At 38.1% G+C, this 19,886-nt stretch overlaps 1 protein-coding gene across 1 annotated transcript in view; it reads left to right on the top strand.

Moving 5' to 3' along the window:
- Br140 (bromodomain-containing protein 140) overlaps positions 1-19,886 on the top strand; it is a 203,612-nt gene that overhangs the window by 175,584 nt on the left and 8,142 nt on the right. The window contains exon 19 of the mRNA XM_068230481.1: positions 3,789-4,051. Coding sequence (XP_068086582.1) covers positions 3,789-4,051 — 263 coding nt within the window. The remainder of the gene's footprint in view (positions 1-3,788; positions 4,052-19,886) is intronic.

Raw genomic sequence — 19,886 nt, forward strand, 5'->3', positions numbered from 1 at the left:
TAAGAGGCAAGCACGCTACCCCTACACCATGCGGCCGGCTCCTGTGTTATTGCGCACGAAGTGAAATCCAAGACGATAACGCAGATGTCCACGGAATTATTCAGCCGAATTATTTACGATGTCTCAGTTGTCATCGCTAGACTCTTATCTTACTACTACGTCATAAGTGTCCGGGCATGGGATGAAAACTTTTATCCAAGCAGTCAAGATAATTATTATCCAATGCTATTAAAGTTTTATTTTATAAACTCGTCAGTAATGTAATGTAAAATCATCAATAACTGGGAAGAAATATTAACCTAATTACCGTATGTTTAAAAGAAATTGAAAAAAAATGAACGTTTGTTACTGACGTCTCGGAATACAGTCAACTATACAGTAGATCTACACCGCGCTAGCTAGAGCTCCGGTTTGCGAGCTTTGCGCAAGCGCAGTAGTGTGTCGCAACCAACGAGCTAAACTGATAAATTGTTGCATGCTTCCTTGCTGCCTAACAGTATTGGCTGCTCTGGAATGGACAGAATCACAGATGCATTTATTTGTTTCAGATTTACGTGATTACTGTAGACATGTGTGCGTGAGAATTTAAGTTTTTAATTTGTGTTTTGGGTGTTTGCAGAAATAATTTGTTTTAATAGTGAACAATTACGGAAAGTCATTTATATCGCAAAACATTAACGTGTGAAGCATTTATAAGCGATTATGGGTAAATATAGAAACTATTCTGCGGGCTTCAAGCTAAGCGTAATTGCCTTCGCTGAACAGCACGGGAACAGAGCTGCAGAAAGAAAATTTTCTGTGAGTGAAAAGTTGGTGCGTGACTGGCGGAAAGTAAAAAAACAAGCTAAAAAGCACAAACCCTTCTAGACGCGTGTTTAGAGGTCCTAAAACAGGGAAGTTTCCTATAATTGACGAAGAAGTGTTTAGGTACGTCAGTGAAATACGTAACAATGGCTGCAGTGTATCATATGAAATGTTACAAATTAAGGGACAGGAGGTAGCGCGCAAACACAACATACCGGTAACTCAGTTTAAGGCGACTCGTGGGTGGATTAAGGGGTTCATGCGACGACACAATCTGTCAGTGCGAAGGAGAACAACACTAAGCCAAAAGTTGCCTGCTGATTACACGGACAAGATTGTAAATTTTCACCGATTTGCCATACGTTTGCGCAAGGAAACTTCGTACTTGCTTTCTCAAATCGGTAATGCCGATCAGACTCCAATCTTTTTTGATATGCCTCGCAACAGCACTATTGCGCTAAAAGGATCACGGAGTGTATTAATGAAAACCAGCGGTAGTGAGAAGTTGCGATGCACGGCAATGCTAGCCATTACAGCTGACGGGAGAAAGTTGCCGCCTTACATCATTTTCAAGAGGAAAACGATGCCTAAGAATATACAGTTTCCCCGTGGAATTCATGTACGAGTGCAACCAAAGGGTTGGATGGACGTAGAACTCATGCTGGACTGGGTTAAAACTGTGTGGAATAGAAGACCTGGTGCACTACTAAAACAACCAGCTCTGCTTGTTTTAGATAGTTTCCGAGGTCACCTCTTGAACGAAGTGAAGCAAATTCTCACTACAAATAAGACACGACAGATAGTCATTCCTGGTGGCCTAACATCTGCTTTGCAGCCACTAGACGTATGTGTTAATAAACCCTTTAAAGACCACTTACGTCGATTTTACAACGAGTGGATGATGAGCGGCGATCAGCAATTGACGCCTGCCGGAAATATCAGGCGTCCACCCTTGGACTTGTTATGCTCGTGGGTGAAGAAGAGTTGGGATCTTATACCACCTGAACTAGTCACCAAGAGCTTCAAAAGGACTGGGATTTCGAATGCACTAGACGGTTCTGAAGATGACGCAGTGTGGCAGGGAGACGAAGGATCTGATACTGGTATTAACAGAGGCGAGGACGGCGCATCAGATAGTGAAACCTGCGATAGCGACACCGAAGATTTGGAATAAATTGCGTACCGGTAAGTCCGCATTTCACAACAAAGTGATATTTTTTTGCAAGTGTAATATTTTAACTTTAATACTCAAATTAATGACAAATTAACTTAATACATTCATTTTTATTTTCAGGTTGGAAAAACGTTCGCCGAATTGTTGCAAAAAATTATGAATTTTGTTTTAGACTATTTTAATTATTTTGATGTATAAACGCGAGTATTACGTGCATCTTAAATTTGTATCAAATACAATTTAGTTATAAATACATTTTTTGAGTAATACAAATACTGGTATTAAATATTCATCGTATAATGGTCGCACCCTACAATTTTTTTCGAAAATTTTGGTTTAAAAAGTGCGACGATTATGCCGTGAAATACGGTAACCAAGCCTAATCTTTCCTCATAGCCTAGTCTTGTAACTAGTTCCTAAGTTGGCAGCCTCGCATAGGCCGCTGTGTCATCATTTGAGACGTGCCGTGTTGAATTTCTAAACTCTGTTACATCGTCTGAGCTGAGCTGCAGGAGCCGTGCCATGTTGGGTTTCTAACCTATTGTTTGCGAAGGGTCTATGGAATCTTTTTCTAAATACAGGTTATCGCCGTAATATCCACATATATCCTTGGTTTGCAATAAGAGAATTGAACTTAAAGCTTTTCATATATTGCAGAATGTTTAAAGAAAAGTGAAATGAAACGGCGTAAAAGTCACGCTGCTTATTTTCATCGCGTAGGCCTATATCTTGCTTGCAATATTTTGATAACATTATGTATAGTATGAGCTAAATTGTTAATGCTTGTTGGCCTTTGGTTCAAAGGGTATCGATCAGGTCGAGGATTTTAACTTTCTTTGATTAATTCCAACGGTTCAGGGGCTGTTTGTTTTGCCAAATTGAACATTAGAATTCATCTTAGGTAGAGCCGTATTTTCATATGCGCGTAGATCGTGTATCACACGACAATTCAAAAGACCTGCATCCGGCCCCGAAGGCCACATACCATTATTGTTGTTGTTGTTGTTTTTATAATAATATTATATTTACATAATGAAAAATGTCCAAATACAGGACCTGTATTTTATTATTTTGCCTTCCGCCTATTTTTTCATGATGCCCGCGTTCATCATTTTCCCACATGCATCGTCATATTCCCCTCCCCCCTGAAAAACGATACATCGATGTTTTACTGTATAACAAACAAGTTGTTATATCAATCTTATGCACATTTGTGTGCATTCTTCTAAATTAATGAATAAAACTTTAAGAAGTTGCAAGAAACACCCATGGATGACAGATAATGGCAGTTAATGTGGTTGGACACTTCCGGGCATTAAGGACAGGAATGGAAGTATTGGAAAGGATCAAAGAAGTATCGTAGCAACTCATGTATAGAGAGAGATAGAGGTCATAGCGGGAAAAGGGAGCAACAGAAAGAGGACATGAGGACAAACATTATGCCCGCCCTCCTTTATGAAGCTGGGAAGCAGAAACAAGCTGGTCGGGGACTGAGAAGAGACAGATGTGGAGGAGCTGGGATTAACGAGGGGGGACTGTCTATTTGAAGACAGCAGTGTATTAAGTTGTGGAGATCGTCCTTATCCTTTTGTTTATGTTTTAATGTGTGTCCTTGTCTCCTCTTTCTGTTGCTCCGTCTTCCCACTCTGACCTGCCATTATGTTTGTCTTATTATGTGGTCCTTTCTTGTTCCTATATCTCTATATATGGCTTGAAATTATTTCTTGGTTTACCTTTGAGATATTGTTAGGGTTCAAGGTAACGTCGTCTGTATGCAGAGGAATCATTTTACATCTCGTTTCCTTTGCAGAGATCCCAGCTGAAACGGACGAAGACACACAGTCGGAGTCTAGTTGTTCGAGCTGCTCATCAACAGACGGTAGTACAGCGAGTTCTGGAGCAGCGAGCTCCAGCATAGACCTTCAGCACCAGTCTGCAGGGGAGACATCCGGCGACGAGGATGGCACGGCAGCTGGAGCGGCAACCAGCAGCTTGCAAGACCCCGCACAGTGTCCGGAGCCACTGGACTTGGTTTGGGCCAAGTGTAGGGGATATCCGTGGTACCCTGCCCTTGTAAGTAGTGCTTGGTTTATCTCCTTGAGGTAAAATGTTGATCAGTCGAGATATGAAGTTAATCCCGAAAAATAAGGTCTCCTTCTTTTTATAAATAGATAGACCTGTTTATTTCTACAATGGTTTACATCATTTTACACCTTGAACATTTAGCTATTTTTCTTCATAATCACCATTTCGGTCGATGCATTTTTGTAGATGCTGTGACAGTTTTTGTATGCCCATATCATACCAGCTCGCCGACATGCTGTTCAGGAAGTGTGGTCTTCAGTCAGCATGTGTGGCACCCATCTTGCGCACACCTTCCGGTATTTCAATTTTTCCGTTAAAATCCTGTGAGCGGCGTTTCTGGAAACCTCAGGAACCAAAGTGCAAGGATCATCCAGGGTGATCCGCCGATCTTCACGCATGATTTTCTCAGCCTTCACGACTGTCTCGACAGAAATTGACGGTCTCTCGCTCCTTTATTCGTCAGTTGGCGATGGATTTAAATCGGTTCAATACCTTTTGTGTTCAAAAACCGAATAACTGCACGCACTTCGCACTTGGTGGTAACATCCAGCGGGAACTCCCTTCTCAACGGCTGTCAAGCCAAGACTGAGTGCCTCAGCACGGCATGTGCATGTTTATATGCGAGTGGGGGAAACACTCCTCACAATATTGTGGCCAACAGCCACACGAACACAGTTCTGTATTTATAAAAATATAGGAGACCTTATTTTTGGGATTACCCTCGTATTTACAAGTGTTATAGAGTCTCGCAAAGTTTAGAGTTTATTTCTTGCTGCAACTCTAAAGAATCCAATGATATTTAGTAGAGATATTATTCTTATTTTTCCTGACAGTTTTGTTACAAAATCGTCCATTCACCACTCCACATTATAATTCCTAAAATAGAAAGAAAATTAAAGACGGGGCACTGTTTACAATGAAGGAAAAAACAAGTGTTCTTCAGTAGTTGTTCATGTAGGGAATTGATGGATGGTCAAACGTGCACAAGGAACCAGTAGAGGGCTTAACAGTAACATCAGTAAAAGGGGATACTTCCTTGGTAAATACTGTGGTTCCCGATACATCAGGAAATCCACACACGTCAGAATACCTGGCAGACATGGCATTTAGTAGTATCAGGAAATGTGAAGAAGAGATCAAATGTTTTGTGCATTCACTCGTGACTGATAATGCAGCTAATATCTCATGGTGTCACAGGGATGACATGAACGTAATAACCTATAATTGTTTGGCACACCTTTTGAACCTCTTAACTAATGCCTCGGTTTCCAAACCTGAAGGAACGTGTTCTCGGTGTTGTTAAATATTTTCAAAACAACTACAGTAGAAGTCCATTTTAGCGACAGTTCATTACGGCGAAAAATTTACTCGCTACAGTGGATTGTTGTTATATCAGATTTTTTTGTAAAAATTGGGGGGGGAAACCTGAACACATTAAAGGTATGGAACAGCAGTCAGTTTTTTCAGAACTTGCATTTCGCAGATTTCCATACTACGGCTTACTCGTAAGTTATTTTTCTAATTCCGAGACAACGTGAACGCGTACTGTATGTTCAGTTTCAATCTGAATAATTCTCCTTCCAGTAGCTTCTATGGCAAACGTTTCAGTTTGTTATTCAAACAGTCACCAAACCTAACTTAACCTCATTGTATATCATGAAAACCTACTTCAAAGTACCAGTATAATAACGATAACCTTTTTGCTATAAATTACTCGGCAGTAGCCTTTCCGAAATTTAACCCGATGCGAGAAAATACAGTGAAACCTCGTAGTGCGTTCCTCATCAAGACGATTTCTCGCTTAGCACGGCGTAAATTCGAAGTCCCAATTCACGTCGTATTAAATCTATTTAAACATACCTCACTTATCGTGTCACAAATTTTCATTATTACTGCTCAGTACGATCACATTTTTCCCAGCCCTGAAATTGTTCTTTGTCATTCCTTGTGAAAGGAACGTGATTTCCAACATAGGTTAGAGCCCTCGCCACAGGAACCAGGTCGGGGAAAGTTAAGCAAAAATGGGAAATGGCCTAGAATTTGGGAAATGTAGAGAATAAATTATAGCTTTGGGAAGCAAGCCATTCACCTCAGCAAAGTTAAGTTTTGCTTTCTGGTTTTCATTGATATTGCTGAATAACCCAGTAAGACTGTTTGTGTTTGTATTTCGCATTCCATTCAGAAGTTAGAAATTTAGTCTGTTGAGTGACACAGTGAAGGGTAGCGAATATTTGTCGCGTGACAGACTACATAAGAATTAGTAACATAATCCTGTGAAGTTGACTAGCATGGTGCATATTTTAGATATTTTAGATATTTTAGATATTTTATTCTTCCACCATCAAGTACAGAAAATGTACACTAGGTATTGTCAGTATAAATAAAAATAATCTATATACAATATCTTAGTAATTATGCCTGAGTCATTAGAAAAATTATTTTAGCTACCTATATTATGTCAGTTTTTGAAATACCACATTCTAGATACTCTTCTACACTATAAAATGCCTTTTTCTTTAAGAATTGTGACAGTACCCTGTTAAATGCACTATTGTCTAATGTTCGAATAGGTAGTGGAAGCTTATTGTACATCTTAAGCTGTTGATAACAGTGGCTGTTTGTGCTTTTACTAAGCCTGGAGTAAGGAGTATCCAGATCATTCTTGTATCTTGTGTCGTGCATGTGAACTGTAGATCTTTCTTTAAATTTGGAAAGATTCTCTTTCACATGCATAATATTTGTAAGAATATATAAACAGGGAACTGTCATAATTTTTAGGCTCACAAAGGAAGTTTTACAGGAGTCTCTAAATTCTAATCCAGCAATTAGACGGACTGCCTTTTTCTGCCATATAAATACATTATTTGATGTGGGACAATTTCCCCATAACCTGATCCCATACAGTATATGAGGGTGAAAGAAAGCATGATAGGATGCAAGTAGCATATCCCGACTGATGCAGGTTTTCAGTTTCCGCAACAGATACCACACCCTGGATAATCTCTTACAGAGTTCTGATGTATGTATTTCCCATGTAAGTCTTGTATCTACATGTATGCCTAATAATTTAACAGAATTACGGCAGCCATTATTTACAGTGTGATCCAAGGTAAATATGATATTTTCTGTTTTAGTGACGTTAATAGTTAATTTATTGTGATGAAACCAGTTTTCAGCAATTTTAACAGATGTGCTGACTTGGTTTTGTAGTGTTGTGATATCAACATTACTGTTTACGAAAGTTGTATCATCAGCATATAGAACTGATGTGCAGGGAACATTACATGCTAGGTCATTGATATAGACCAAAAACAGGAAAGGTCCCAAAACAGACCCTTGTGGGACACCTGCTTTAACCGTTTCCATACCAGATTTTTTATCACTTATTACCACCATCTGTCTCCTTTGATGGAGATAGGATGCCATTAATTTCAGTTCATGACCCCTTACTCCATAATAACCAAGCTTGTGAATTAGGATTTCATGCGAGACACAATCAAAAGCTTTCGTCAGGTCAATTAATGTAGCACCTGTGACTGTTTTATTCTCAAAATTATTTAATATGTCTTTGATGACACATTCAACTGCTTTTATCGTTGAATGACCCTTCCTAAATCCAAACTGTTTGTTGTAAAGCAAATTATTTCTGAAAAAGTACTCGTCGAGTTGTATAAATATACAGGATTCAATAATTTTGCTCAGAATGGGTACTATTGTTATAGGGCGGTAATTTGATGGGCACATTCTATCCCCCTTTTTAAAGATAGGTATCACTTTAGACATCTTTAAACACTCAGGAAAAACACATTGTCTAAGCATTAAATTTATTAAAAATGTCAATGGCATTAATATCATGTCAATAACTGCTTTGATTGTATTGTTAGAGAGACCATAAATGTCTTGGGTACTAGATGAATTCAAATTTGTGACAATACTTCTGACTGTTTGCAGATTTACTTCCACCCACCTAAAATCATTATTCAGTACATTTGAGGGAAGATCAAAGTTATGCAACCAGTCTGAGAAATTATGTTTACTTGCATCCCCATCTGATGAAATGCTATTATCCTGATCACATGTGCTTTCATGTGCACTGATAAAATACCTATTACACTGATCAGGTTCTAGAGGAATCACATCTTTGTTATTTAAAGTATGACTAGCACTTCTTATGATAGACCATGCAGCTTTGCATTTATTGTTCGCACTTTGGATATACCTGTCATTTGCTGCAAGTTTAGCCTCATGTATATGTTTTTTATATAATTTCCTGTAGTTTTTGAATATTTCTTTATCCTCTAAATTATTATTTAATTTATACTTATTATAATAAGTTAACATAATGCTACGCATTTTACCCAAATTAGGCGTAAACCAGTTTTTAACTCTATTTCTTGGTTTAGAGCTGTTGGCCTTTATAGTTACAACTTTTTCAGGGAAGGCTGAATTAAAATATATAATTATCATGTTAATGAAATAAGAAAATGCAAGGTTGACATCATTCATGGCATAAAGGCTAGTCCAGTCTGTTCTTATTAACTTGTCTTGGAATTCATTAACCCCTTTAATTGATATGACACGTCTGATGCATTTTAATTCTTTTGATGACTCGATGACTCTTCTCTTACAGTTAACTTTAAATTCAACCCAAATACCACCATGGTCTGACAATACATCTTGTCCTAGAAATGAACATTTGTAAAATGATTTGTGTACATTGGTTACAACATTATCTAGGCATGCATTATTTCTTGTGGGTTTACCATGTGTACAATATAAGTCATGCGATCTTAACATATTAAGGAAGTTTTGAGTATTTTGTGATACCTCTAAGATATTTACATTAAAGTCACCAGCTATAGCAATCTGTTGATCATATTTACAAGTTAAATAAGAAATCAACTTCTCTAACTGTGATATAAATAATTTTATATTGGTGTTAGGGGCACGATACACAGATACTACAACAAAATCATATTCACACAATCTAATAGCTACTGATTCACATAGGTTATTAATGCAAAAGGAGGAAACATCTATTACTTCAAATTTAAGTGATTTCTTAACATATATTGCAGCTCCACCATGTGTTAGTGGGAAGTCTCTAGTAAAAATACTTCCTAATTCAAAATCATGAGGTATATATAGATTGGTCTCATCTCTAGTCAGCCAGTGCTCATTTACACACAAAACATCAGTAGGCATTTTATTGAGTATTACATCTAATTCATCCAGTTTATTTCTAATTGACTGTAAGTTAATGTGAAAAATAACTATGTTGCTCATGATTGTTTCTACTGGTTCATTGATTTTAGTGAACTGATGATAACCTAACCTAGACTGTCTACCTTGCACATTAATACTATTCTCCAATACAGTTTTAAAAGTACCTAACCTGTCTAGACTACTATAAGCATTAATATCATTCCTTGGCTCTAACACAACAGACCGACCTACATCGGTCACTTTCTCTAGTTTTTTAGAGGAATAGGAAAAGTTTTACACTCGACATCTTTAATTGCATTAGCAAACTCTAATATACTATTTACAACGTACCTTTTTCCCAACCTATTTAGGTGCAGACCATGCCAGGTATGAAATCTTCTTCCTAAATTACTTATATCTACATATTTTACATTCTTGAAGTGCCTACATATTTTCAAAAGTTCTTCATTGACCTTGTTTACCTCCTTGTTAACACAAGACCATGCCGGAAGATCGTGTCTATGAGGAACCGAAAATACCACAACATTGGTGTGATGCAACTCTTGGAGTCTTGATCTGAGGGAAGATATCATTCCCCTTGCGTTATTTCTTCCCACGTCGTTAGTCCCTGCTAGATAAACAGCAACCCCCATAGCTCCTAAATGTTTACAGTATTTTTTACTTTCTGAGGTTATGTCATTAAAATTTGCACCAGGCTTAATCACAGCAGAAACATCATGCTTGCTGTTTCTAATTAATTCTGAAGCAATATTCCTCCCCTGACTATCGGCAAAAAGTCTTATCTTCACAGATTTTCGCGAGGTTTTGCAACTTGGTTTTACAATATTCTTGTTACTTTCACTTCGAACATCCAACAAATTTACTTCAGAGCTGTTATCTACAGATTCATGAGTGCCGCTTGCAAGGGGTTCAAACCTATTCTTTAAAACAGGAAAGTGACAATCGTCCTTTATCTGCTTTTTGAAGCCCGCGTATTTTACCGGCACCGATTCCCATCGTCGCACTTAAGGATAAGATTAATGTGATGGAGTGTAAATATTTGAACTGTGGATTAGAGTTCGAGTTGGATTCGAATTATGAACCTGTGCGAACTGAAACAGTTAGGCCTAAAAACTGTAGCCCCATTATACATGCTAAAAGAAAGTCATTGAATCGCTTACTAATGAAGATAAAATCCGGGAAGTGGACAGGCAACCGCATCTTTCATATGTGGAAACACGCACGTTCGAGTTTCGACTCGAGTGGATCGAAGTTGGCGCATTCAAGATGACAGTCAGTCATTTCTCTTGCACATGGCTGAGTTTAACCTCCGAATACATGGTCTAAGAGTGTGACCAGAAAACAGTGTAACCCACTGGTCCGAAATATAAGGCTTCAGCTGACATTTGTTTTAGAAAATGTGTGATCTGCAATAATGCGCTGATACTTTTATGGGGCCGCACTGCAAACATTTTTGTATGTGCTGTCAGGTGTTTTTTACACACTTTTTAATACACTATTTTTATTTAATAATCCCCATTGGAAAAGGTTATCATATTTCTTCCCTCGTCTTTTTCACGCCTTCTAAAACTCTCCTCACATCTTTAAAAATGGTAGATAGCCTATATCTTTCACTGTACCCGTGCATACATGACGTAAAATGCACGCATGTTGGAAGAAAAAACATATCAAGTGTTTACATACGCGTGTTGGGGTAGTTTTTATTTGTACATTCAATAGTACGTTTTCTCACTTAACATGTTATCTTTCCTTGTTCCCTGCAGAAACGCCTAACGAGGTTTTACTGAATAAACTAAGCTCTGAAATCAGTCATCCACTCTACGCCGTATTGTGAAGTATATCACATTCTTGCTTAACTTCAGTACATACCGTATTTCACGGCATAATCGTCGCCACCGCGTAATCGTCGCATCCTTTATTTTCAATACAAAAATCGGACTTTAAACCTTTAATTACATAATCGTCGCACGTCCAAATTTTGTTCACTAATCTGGTTAAAAGGTAAATGGAACTGCAACGTAAGTTGCACATGAATGCGCAATTTAAATACGTGTATGGTTTATGGGCAATTTGGCAACACAGTCACGTTTGCGACATGTTGCACAACGTATAAATAAATAATACCGGTATATGTATGACGCATGGCTTACCGGTAGACTATCGGCAGTTTGACAACGTGGTCGCGAGACAGTGTACTATTTATTCACCACCTACATATTATGCTTACCAGTAGGCTATCGGCAGTTTGACAACGTGGTCGCGAGACAGTGTACTATTTATTCACCCCCTACATATTATGAGTTCCCATTTGAAATACGTAAGTCTGTAAGTTATCGCTTATCGGCAACGTCGCCAGGAAATACCGGCTAGGTAGGTTGAATGGACCTCGAACCAGCCCTCAGGTACAGGTAAAATTCCCTGACCCGGCCGTGAATTGAACCCGAGGCCTCCGTGTAAGAGGCAAGCACGCTACCCCTACACCATGGGGCCGGCTCCTGTGTTATTACGCACGAAGTGAAATCCAAGACGATAACGCAGATTTCCACGGAATTATTCAGCCGAATTATTTACGATGTCTCATTTGTCATCGCTAGACTCTTATCTTACTACTACGTCATAAGTGTCCGGGCATGGGATGAAAACTTTTATCCAAGCAGTCAAGATAATTATAATCCAATGCTATTAAAGTTTTATTTTATAAACTCGTCAGTAATGTAATGTAAAATCATCAATAACTGGGAAGAAATATTAAACTAATTACCGTATGTTTAAAAGAAATTGAAAAAAAATGAATGTTTGTTACTGACGTCTCGGAATACAGTCAACTATACAGTAGATCTACACCGCGCTAGCTAGAGCTCCGGTTTGCGAGCTTTGCGCAAGCGCAGTAGTGTGTCGCAACCAACGAGCTAAACTGATAAATTGTTGCATGCTTCCTTGCTGCCTAACAGTATTGGCTGCTCTGGAATGGACAGAATCACAGATGCATTTATTTGTTTCAGATTTACGTGATTACTGTAGACATGTGTGCGTGAGAATTTGTTTTTAATTTGTGTTTTGGGTGTTTGCAGAAATAATTTGTTTTAATAGTGAACAATTACGGAAAGTCATTTATATCGCAAAACATTAACGTGTGAAGCATTTATAAGCGATTATGGGTAAATATAGAAACTATTCTGCGGGCTTCAAGCTAAGTGTAATTGCCTTTGCTGAACAGCACGGGAACAGAGCTGGAGAAAGAAAATTTTCTGTGAGTGAAAAGTTGGTGCGTGACTGGCGGAAAGTAAAAAACAAGCTAAAAAGCACAAACCCTTCTAGACGCGCGTTTAGAGGTCCTAAAACAGGGAAGTTTCCTATAATTGACGAAGAAGTGTTTAGGTACGTCAGTGAAATACGTAACAATGGCTGCAGTGTATCATATGAAATGTTACAAATTAAGGGACAGGAGGTAGCGCGCAAACACAACATACCGGTAACTCAGTTTAAGGCGACTCGTGGGTGGATTAAGGGGTTCATGCGACGACACAATCTGTCAGTGCGAAGGAGAACAACACTAAGCCAAAAGTTGCCTGCTGATTACACGGACAAGATTGTAAATTTTCACCGATTTGTAATACGTTTGCGCAAGGAAACTTCGTACTTGCTTTCTCAAATCGGTAATGCCAATCAGACTCCAATCTTTTTTGATATGCCTCGCAACAGCACTATTGCGCTAAAAGGATCACGGAGTGTATTAATGAAAACCAGCGGTAGTGAGAAGTTGCGATGCACGGCAATGCTAGCCATTACAGCTGACGGGAGAAAGTCGCCGCCTTACATCATTTTCAAGAGGAAAACAATGCCTAAGAATATACAGTTTCCCCGTGGAATTCATGTACGAGTGCAACCAAAGGGTTGGATGGACATAGAACTCATGCTGGACTGAGTTAAAACTGTGTGGAATAGAAGACCTGGTGCACTACTAAAACAACCAGCTCTGCTTGTTTTAGATAGTTTCCGAGGTCACCTCGTGAACGAAGTGAAGCAAATTCTCACTACAAATAAGACACGACAGATAGTCATTCCTGGTGGCCTAACATCTGCTTTGCAGCCACTAGACGTATGTGTTAATAAACCCTTTAAAGACCACTTACGTCGATTTTACAACGAGTGGATGATGAGCGGCGATCAGCAATTGACGCCCGCCGGAAATATCAGGCGTCCACCCTTGGACTTGTTATGCTCGTGGGTGAAGAAGAGTTGGGATCTTATACCACCTGAGCTAGTCACCAAGAGCTTCAAAAGGACTGGGATTTCGAATGCACTAGACGGTTCCGAAGATGACGCAGTGTGGCAGGGAGACGAAGAATCTGATACTGGTATTAACAGAGGCGAGGGCGGCGCATCAGATAGCGAAACCTGCGATAGCGACACCGAAGATTTGGAATAAATTGCGTACCGGTAAGTCCGCATTTCACAACAAAGCGATAATTTTTTGCAAGTGTAATATTTTAACTTTAATACTCAAATTAATGACAAATTAACTTAATACATTCATTTTTATTTTCAGGTTGGAAAAACGTTCGCCGAATTGTTGCGAAAAATTATGAATTTTGTTTTAGACTATTTTACTTATTTTGATGTATAAACGCGAGTATTACGTGCATCTTAAATTTGTATCAAATACAGTTTAGTTATAAATACATTTTTTGAGTAATACAAATACTGGTATTAAATATTCATCGTATAATGGTCGCACCCTACAATTTTTTTCGAAAATTTTGGTATAAAAAGTGCGACGATTATGCCGTGAAATACGGTAGTTTTAAAATTAAGTGATTGTTTTCTTCAGCCTTTATTTCTAACAAGTTAACTATTGCTATCGGCCATGTTATTTACGCATTTATTACGGAAACATGTTCTCTTTCATTTCGAATTGTGCTTATAGAACACCAGTCAAGAGTATTACTAATCGACTCCGATATCGCTTTTGAGTTCAAATGTTGACGATTGTGTTCACTAGTGCACATAAAAATCTATACTGGAGATGATCGATCACATTCGATATAATCGCTGGAGTGCATAAATATGGATAATGGAAAAAATTAGACACGCTTAATAGCTTGTAATAACAGATGCATCATTGATGCTATAATCGATGGATAATACACAGTTTAATATAGCAATTTTCAGGGGACAGAAAAAAGCTATCATTATAACAGAGTTCTTGCTATATGCCGTACTCGCTATTAGCAGACTTCTACTGTATTTTGCAAATGCTCGGTCCAAACAATCAGATGCTTCAGGACTTTTCATGCCATCTGAAACCTTTTGTACCTGTTTAGTTGATGGTCTGGATGTTTACATTAAAGGTTGGCCTACACTTCCAAAAATCTGCGGAAAGATAACAGGGACTAAATTGGTAGTAATGTGCAAGCAAAAGTTACCAATGTTATGCTTATGAGGAATATTCATGATATGAATTTCATTTTTATACCTATAACTTAGACTCTTGTACAGAAAGACTTATGTTCCATTGCGCTTGTGTTGTATCTCTCGGAAACAACGTAAAAGACACCTAATTGATGTGATCCAAGATGAAAATACTACAAAGAAATTTGTAAATAGATACAACATGGCTTCAACACCTGCCCATTTTCTTGCTTGCCTGCAAATCAATAAACACAACTGCTGCAACTAAGTGAAGACGAGAAAAAATTGGAACTTGATTTTCCAAACTTAAAATATAACTCAAGTTCTCTACTACCAATTTTCAGTGAATCTGTTGTGTCACAAGTGTCAGCTTATGATCGGTTGGAAGAGTAAAAAAAAGAAAGTACAATTGAGAAAGTTTTTCGTAATATACTCCCCATTATCAAACAAGGTTTGACTGCTCAATTATTGAGTAGAACAATTTTCTTCTTCTTTTGGTTTAGTTCATTCAGAGCTTTCAAACTGAGTGGAAACTGAAGAGTACTCTAAACTACGGTATTAGTTTTATTCAAAGTATGTAATGGTGATGATAATTTATTATTGTTGACAGATATCCTTTACATATTCTAAATCGTCACTTCAACTGCTTGGTTTTATTTCAGTCCAATTATAAAATACAGTATATTAAATAACAAGTGACTAAATAGACAGAGACATTCACTTAACTGTAACCGGGCGAGTTGGCCATGCGGTTAGGGGCGGACGACTGTGAGCTTGCATCCGGGAGATAGTGGGTTCGAATCCCACTGTCAGCCGCCCTGAAGATGGTTTTCCGTGGTTTCCCATTTTCACACCAGGCAAATGCTAGGGCTGTATCTTAACACATTGCGTGCCAAGCGACCCCATATGGGTACGTGAGAGTAGTCAAGTTTTTGAACTTCACGTGCTCATATGGGGTCGTACGTTCGTTCTGAATCGAGAACTGTGCGAACCCATTTGGGTGCGCAGTAAGTATGTGTTTCGAAGCTGTATAAGTTCTCTTCCTGCCATCTGCTGGTCGTCTATTTAAGTACGTTTGTAGTTCACCTTCCATTTTTCAATTCCTGTTTTGGCGCGACCCCATATGGGTACATCATGAGTGCTTTGTAGGGTGGCAAAGTCATTGTCCATCTCGCGCACGGATTGTTTATGTAAGTGTGCAGTGCTGTGAGTTTCCTTTTCATTTTTAAGTCGTTACTAGTAAATCGAGCAGTAAAATACTTAGTGCAGATAGTCTGGACGATATATCGAACAAGTCGGACAATGATGTAAACAAAGTATATAGTTACAGTGATTTTGAACCCAGTACAGAGTAAATAGCGATCTAGCACATTCATCCATATTGATAAATTACAGTCTTTAGCATACACATCACCGCTGTGTTCCAGGTTTCCAAGCCAGCTGTTGCAACAATTATGACAGTCTTCAACGATACAGTCACTGGTTTCACATGTTGCACAATCATCGCTGCTAGGTTCTCTTACTCAAATTAAAATGTTATACAAAAAAAAAATTATATACTTATTCATTATTCCGTAACTACTAATTATTCTTATAATAAATATTCTGTTACATCCTAATTAACCAAATTTACATGATTTTCACTACATTATATAACAACATTTTATACGAATATTTCCTAACCTAAAATCGGAAGATCGCCATTTACAAACATTTCCCGACCTAAAATCGGGGATCGTACATTTTATGGCTCCAATATGAACAGGCTAACACATCTCTCATAATCAACAGCATATAACGCGTCCCTGCAAAGGAAAAGGTAAGTACGACTGAGTGTCTGGACAGTAACTACTGTATAAGTGCGACCCCATATGGGGGCGCGTGTTCGTGTACAAAGTATACATAAGAAATGTGTTTTTCCACCATTCAATACACAATTTATTTTAATAGATTAAACTAGTACCGGTTTCGGCTCTTTAACGGCCATCATCAGCTAGTACATGATTTGTTTTAGCCATTAGACAATTCACAAGTTGTTATTGTATTAGGCATCCGGATGTCTAATGGGGGATGGAAATGTATACAATAGCATATAATTAAAATATCAGTAGTCAGGGTAAAAAGTTACAAATTAGAACATGAGTATGTAAAACATATTAAAACACACAGGCCACAATAAATATATATAGATAACTTAGAACACACGTCAATCAAAGAAATAGATAATATACATTTTTGGTGCAGATTTGTTGACGATGTCTTCGTAGTTTTAGATAATAGATCCACTGATGCACAAACTATACTAGACAAGCTTAACACTCTAGATCCCCAAATTAAATTCACCAAAGAAACCGAAAATAACCGTACACTAAATTACCTAGACTTAACAATAACCAGACACGACAACCACTTATCTTACAAGATCTACAGGAAACCCACACACACCTCAAATACCATAAAAAATGACTCCATTCATCCCAATACACAAAAAAGAGCAGCCTATTATAGTATGATTTATAGAGCCTTTAACATCCCAATGACAACAGAAGACCAAAACAATGAGTTGAAGTTAATCCACGACATAGCTAAACATTAATGGTTATGAATTTCATGTTTTTGGTCCGTATTTTAGGCATATTTATAATTTTGTGAATATATTTTAGTATTGAAAAGGTGGAAACGTTTACGTTGTTATTATTATTACTTATATATTATAGCTAAACATAACGGATACAGCAAAGAAATGGTCAACAAAATCATTCACAAAATAAAATCACAACCTAAAACTAAATTAGCAAAAACAGCCAAACCCAAAAAAGACTATGCCCTATTTACCTTTAACAACACCCACATATATACTATAACTAATATTTTCAAGAAGCACAACATAAAAACAGCATTCAAAACCACACACAATAGTACCAACATTATACATAACACTAAAACAGTCAATAATAACAATAAATACAACCAGTCAGGTGTCTACCGTATCAAATGTAACAACTGTGACATAAGTTACATAGGACGTACAGGCAGAAACTTCACCATCCGCTACAATGAACATATAAATGCAGTAAAACATAACCATTTCTCATCAATAAGCCAACATGTAGAAGAATCTAAGGATAGTTTCACAAACATCAATAACGACATGACAATACTAAATATAAACTCCAAGGGCCCCCTGCTCAACATAACCGAAGATTTCTACATTTCTTTAGACCAGTACGCCAACCCCAATCATAACATTAATGATATTACTGAAAAAACCAGCATCATTTTTGACAAAGCCATTCCGACATTAAAGAATGATTACCTCAAAATAGTAAACACATGCTCTAACAAACCAACGAATCACAAGCCTGACCCCGCCCCTACTTCTCCTACGCCAATCCTTCTTCCCCTCCACCTACATTCCCCTCCACAGCTAATATGAGCCCCAGACGCACTCGCAGTAGAACACAACAAGCCTTCAAACACATCGGCACAAGACTTCCACAACAACTATAGTAAGTACTCTTTCCATACACACACTAGGCATTCCTTCATACACACACTACCGGCATACTTATATCACCTTATCTTTACAGACTACAACAACAAACGTAGACGAGAGAGGTGTTGCCACCAACTTCTTCTAAATACAAGCTCGAGACCTGCTGTTTGCTATATTGAAACTTGCCATAGTATATCACAAGTTGGGATATATAACACAACAAAATTTCTTCATGACAAAGGCCCATATCAATAAGACGTACACCAGTTTCAGAATGTTCTCGAAGATTACCTTACGCAGCTAAAATCAACATAACTTAGAAGTAAAGGAACTGCACAGAGGACAGAAGAATGGAATCTATGTAGCATGAATTGAAAATTTTAACAAGTGTCTACCTATACGTACCATTTTAATGTGTTGAAACTTTTTAAATGTTATATATTGTGGCCTGTGTGTTTTAATATGTTTTACATACTCATGTTCTAATTTGTAACTTTTTACCCTGACTACTGATATTTTAATTATATGCTATTGTATACATTTCCATCCCCCATTAGACATCCGGATGCCTAATACAATAACAACTTGTGAATTGTCTAATGGCTAAAACAAATCATGTACTAGCTGATGATGGCCGTTAAAGAGCCGAAACCGGTACTAGTTTAATCTATTAAAATAAATTGTGTATTGAATGGTGGAAAAACACATTTCTTATCTACACTTTGAATCTGTCAATACGGAAAATGAAATTTATAAATAATAATATGTTCGTGTACAATTCGTAATGATCAATACGACCCCATATGGGGTCGCAATATTTTACCTAATATACATAATAAGTTGACCTAATATATCATAAATACGACGTCATTTCAGCAATCATTTGCTTGGTTAAGCCTGTGAACGTTTTGGCACCAGGGAGTAACACGATGTTATTAGCTCACGGCACTAGACGGCAGTCCTATGAAATTCGGTCTGGCACTCAACGTGTTAATCAAGGCCACAATTGCTTCCTTCCAACCCCTAGGCCTTTCCTTTCCCATCGTTGCCATAAGACCTATCTGTGTCGGTGCAACGTAAAGCCACTAGCAAAAAAAAAAAAAATTAATTATAACTGATCAATCCTGTTGTAAAATGAAATGAAATATCGTATGGCTTTTAGTGCCGGGATATCCCAGGACGGGTTCAGCTCGCTAGGTGCTGGTCTTTCTATTTGACACCCGTGGGTGACCTGCGATTCTTGATGAAGATGAAATGATGATGAAGACAACACATACACTCAGCCCCCGTGCTGTAGGAATTAACCAATTAAGGTTAAAATCCCCGACCCGGCCGGGAATCGAACCCGGGACCCTCTGAACCGAAAGCCAGTGCGCTGAACGTTCAGCCAACGAGTCAGACAATCATGTTGTTATTATTAAGAACTGAATCTGTTTTGATATGTGGATGTCATTGAGTGCAGTAATAATATATGGGGCGGAAATGCAAATGCCGATGTTGGCAACTGGACATACAAGATTGGAAGAAATGAGAAGTGATGCAATGAGGAGAAGACTCAACATGGTGGAAGTTTCTGAGAAAGTCGGAGAAGCTGGGCTCAGATGGTATGGCCATGTTTAGAGAGGTGGTGGTGATTATTATTTTAAGAGGAAGTACAAATGGGCAACCATCCTCTAATCAGAGTGAAAA

The sequence above is a fragment of the Anabrus simplex genome, chromosome X, assembly GCF_040414725.1.
Source record: "Anabrus simplex isolate iqAnaSimp1 chromosome X, ASM4041472v1, whole genome shotgun sequence".
In the NCBI taxonomy this organism is placed as follows: Eukaryota; Metazoa; Arthropoda; class Insecta; order Orthoptera; family Tettigoniidae; genus Anabrus; species Anabrus simplex.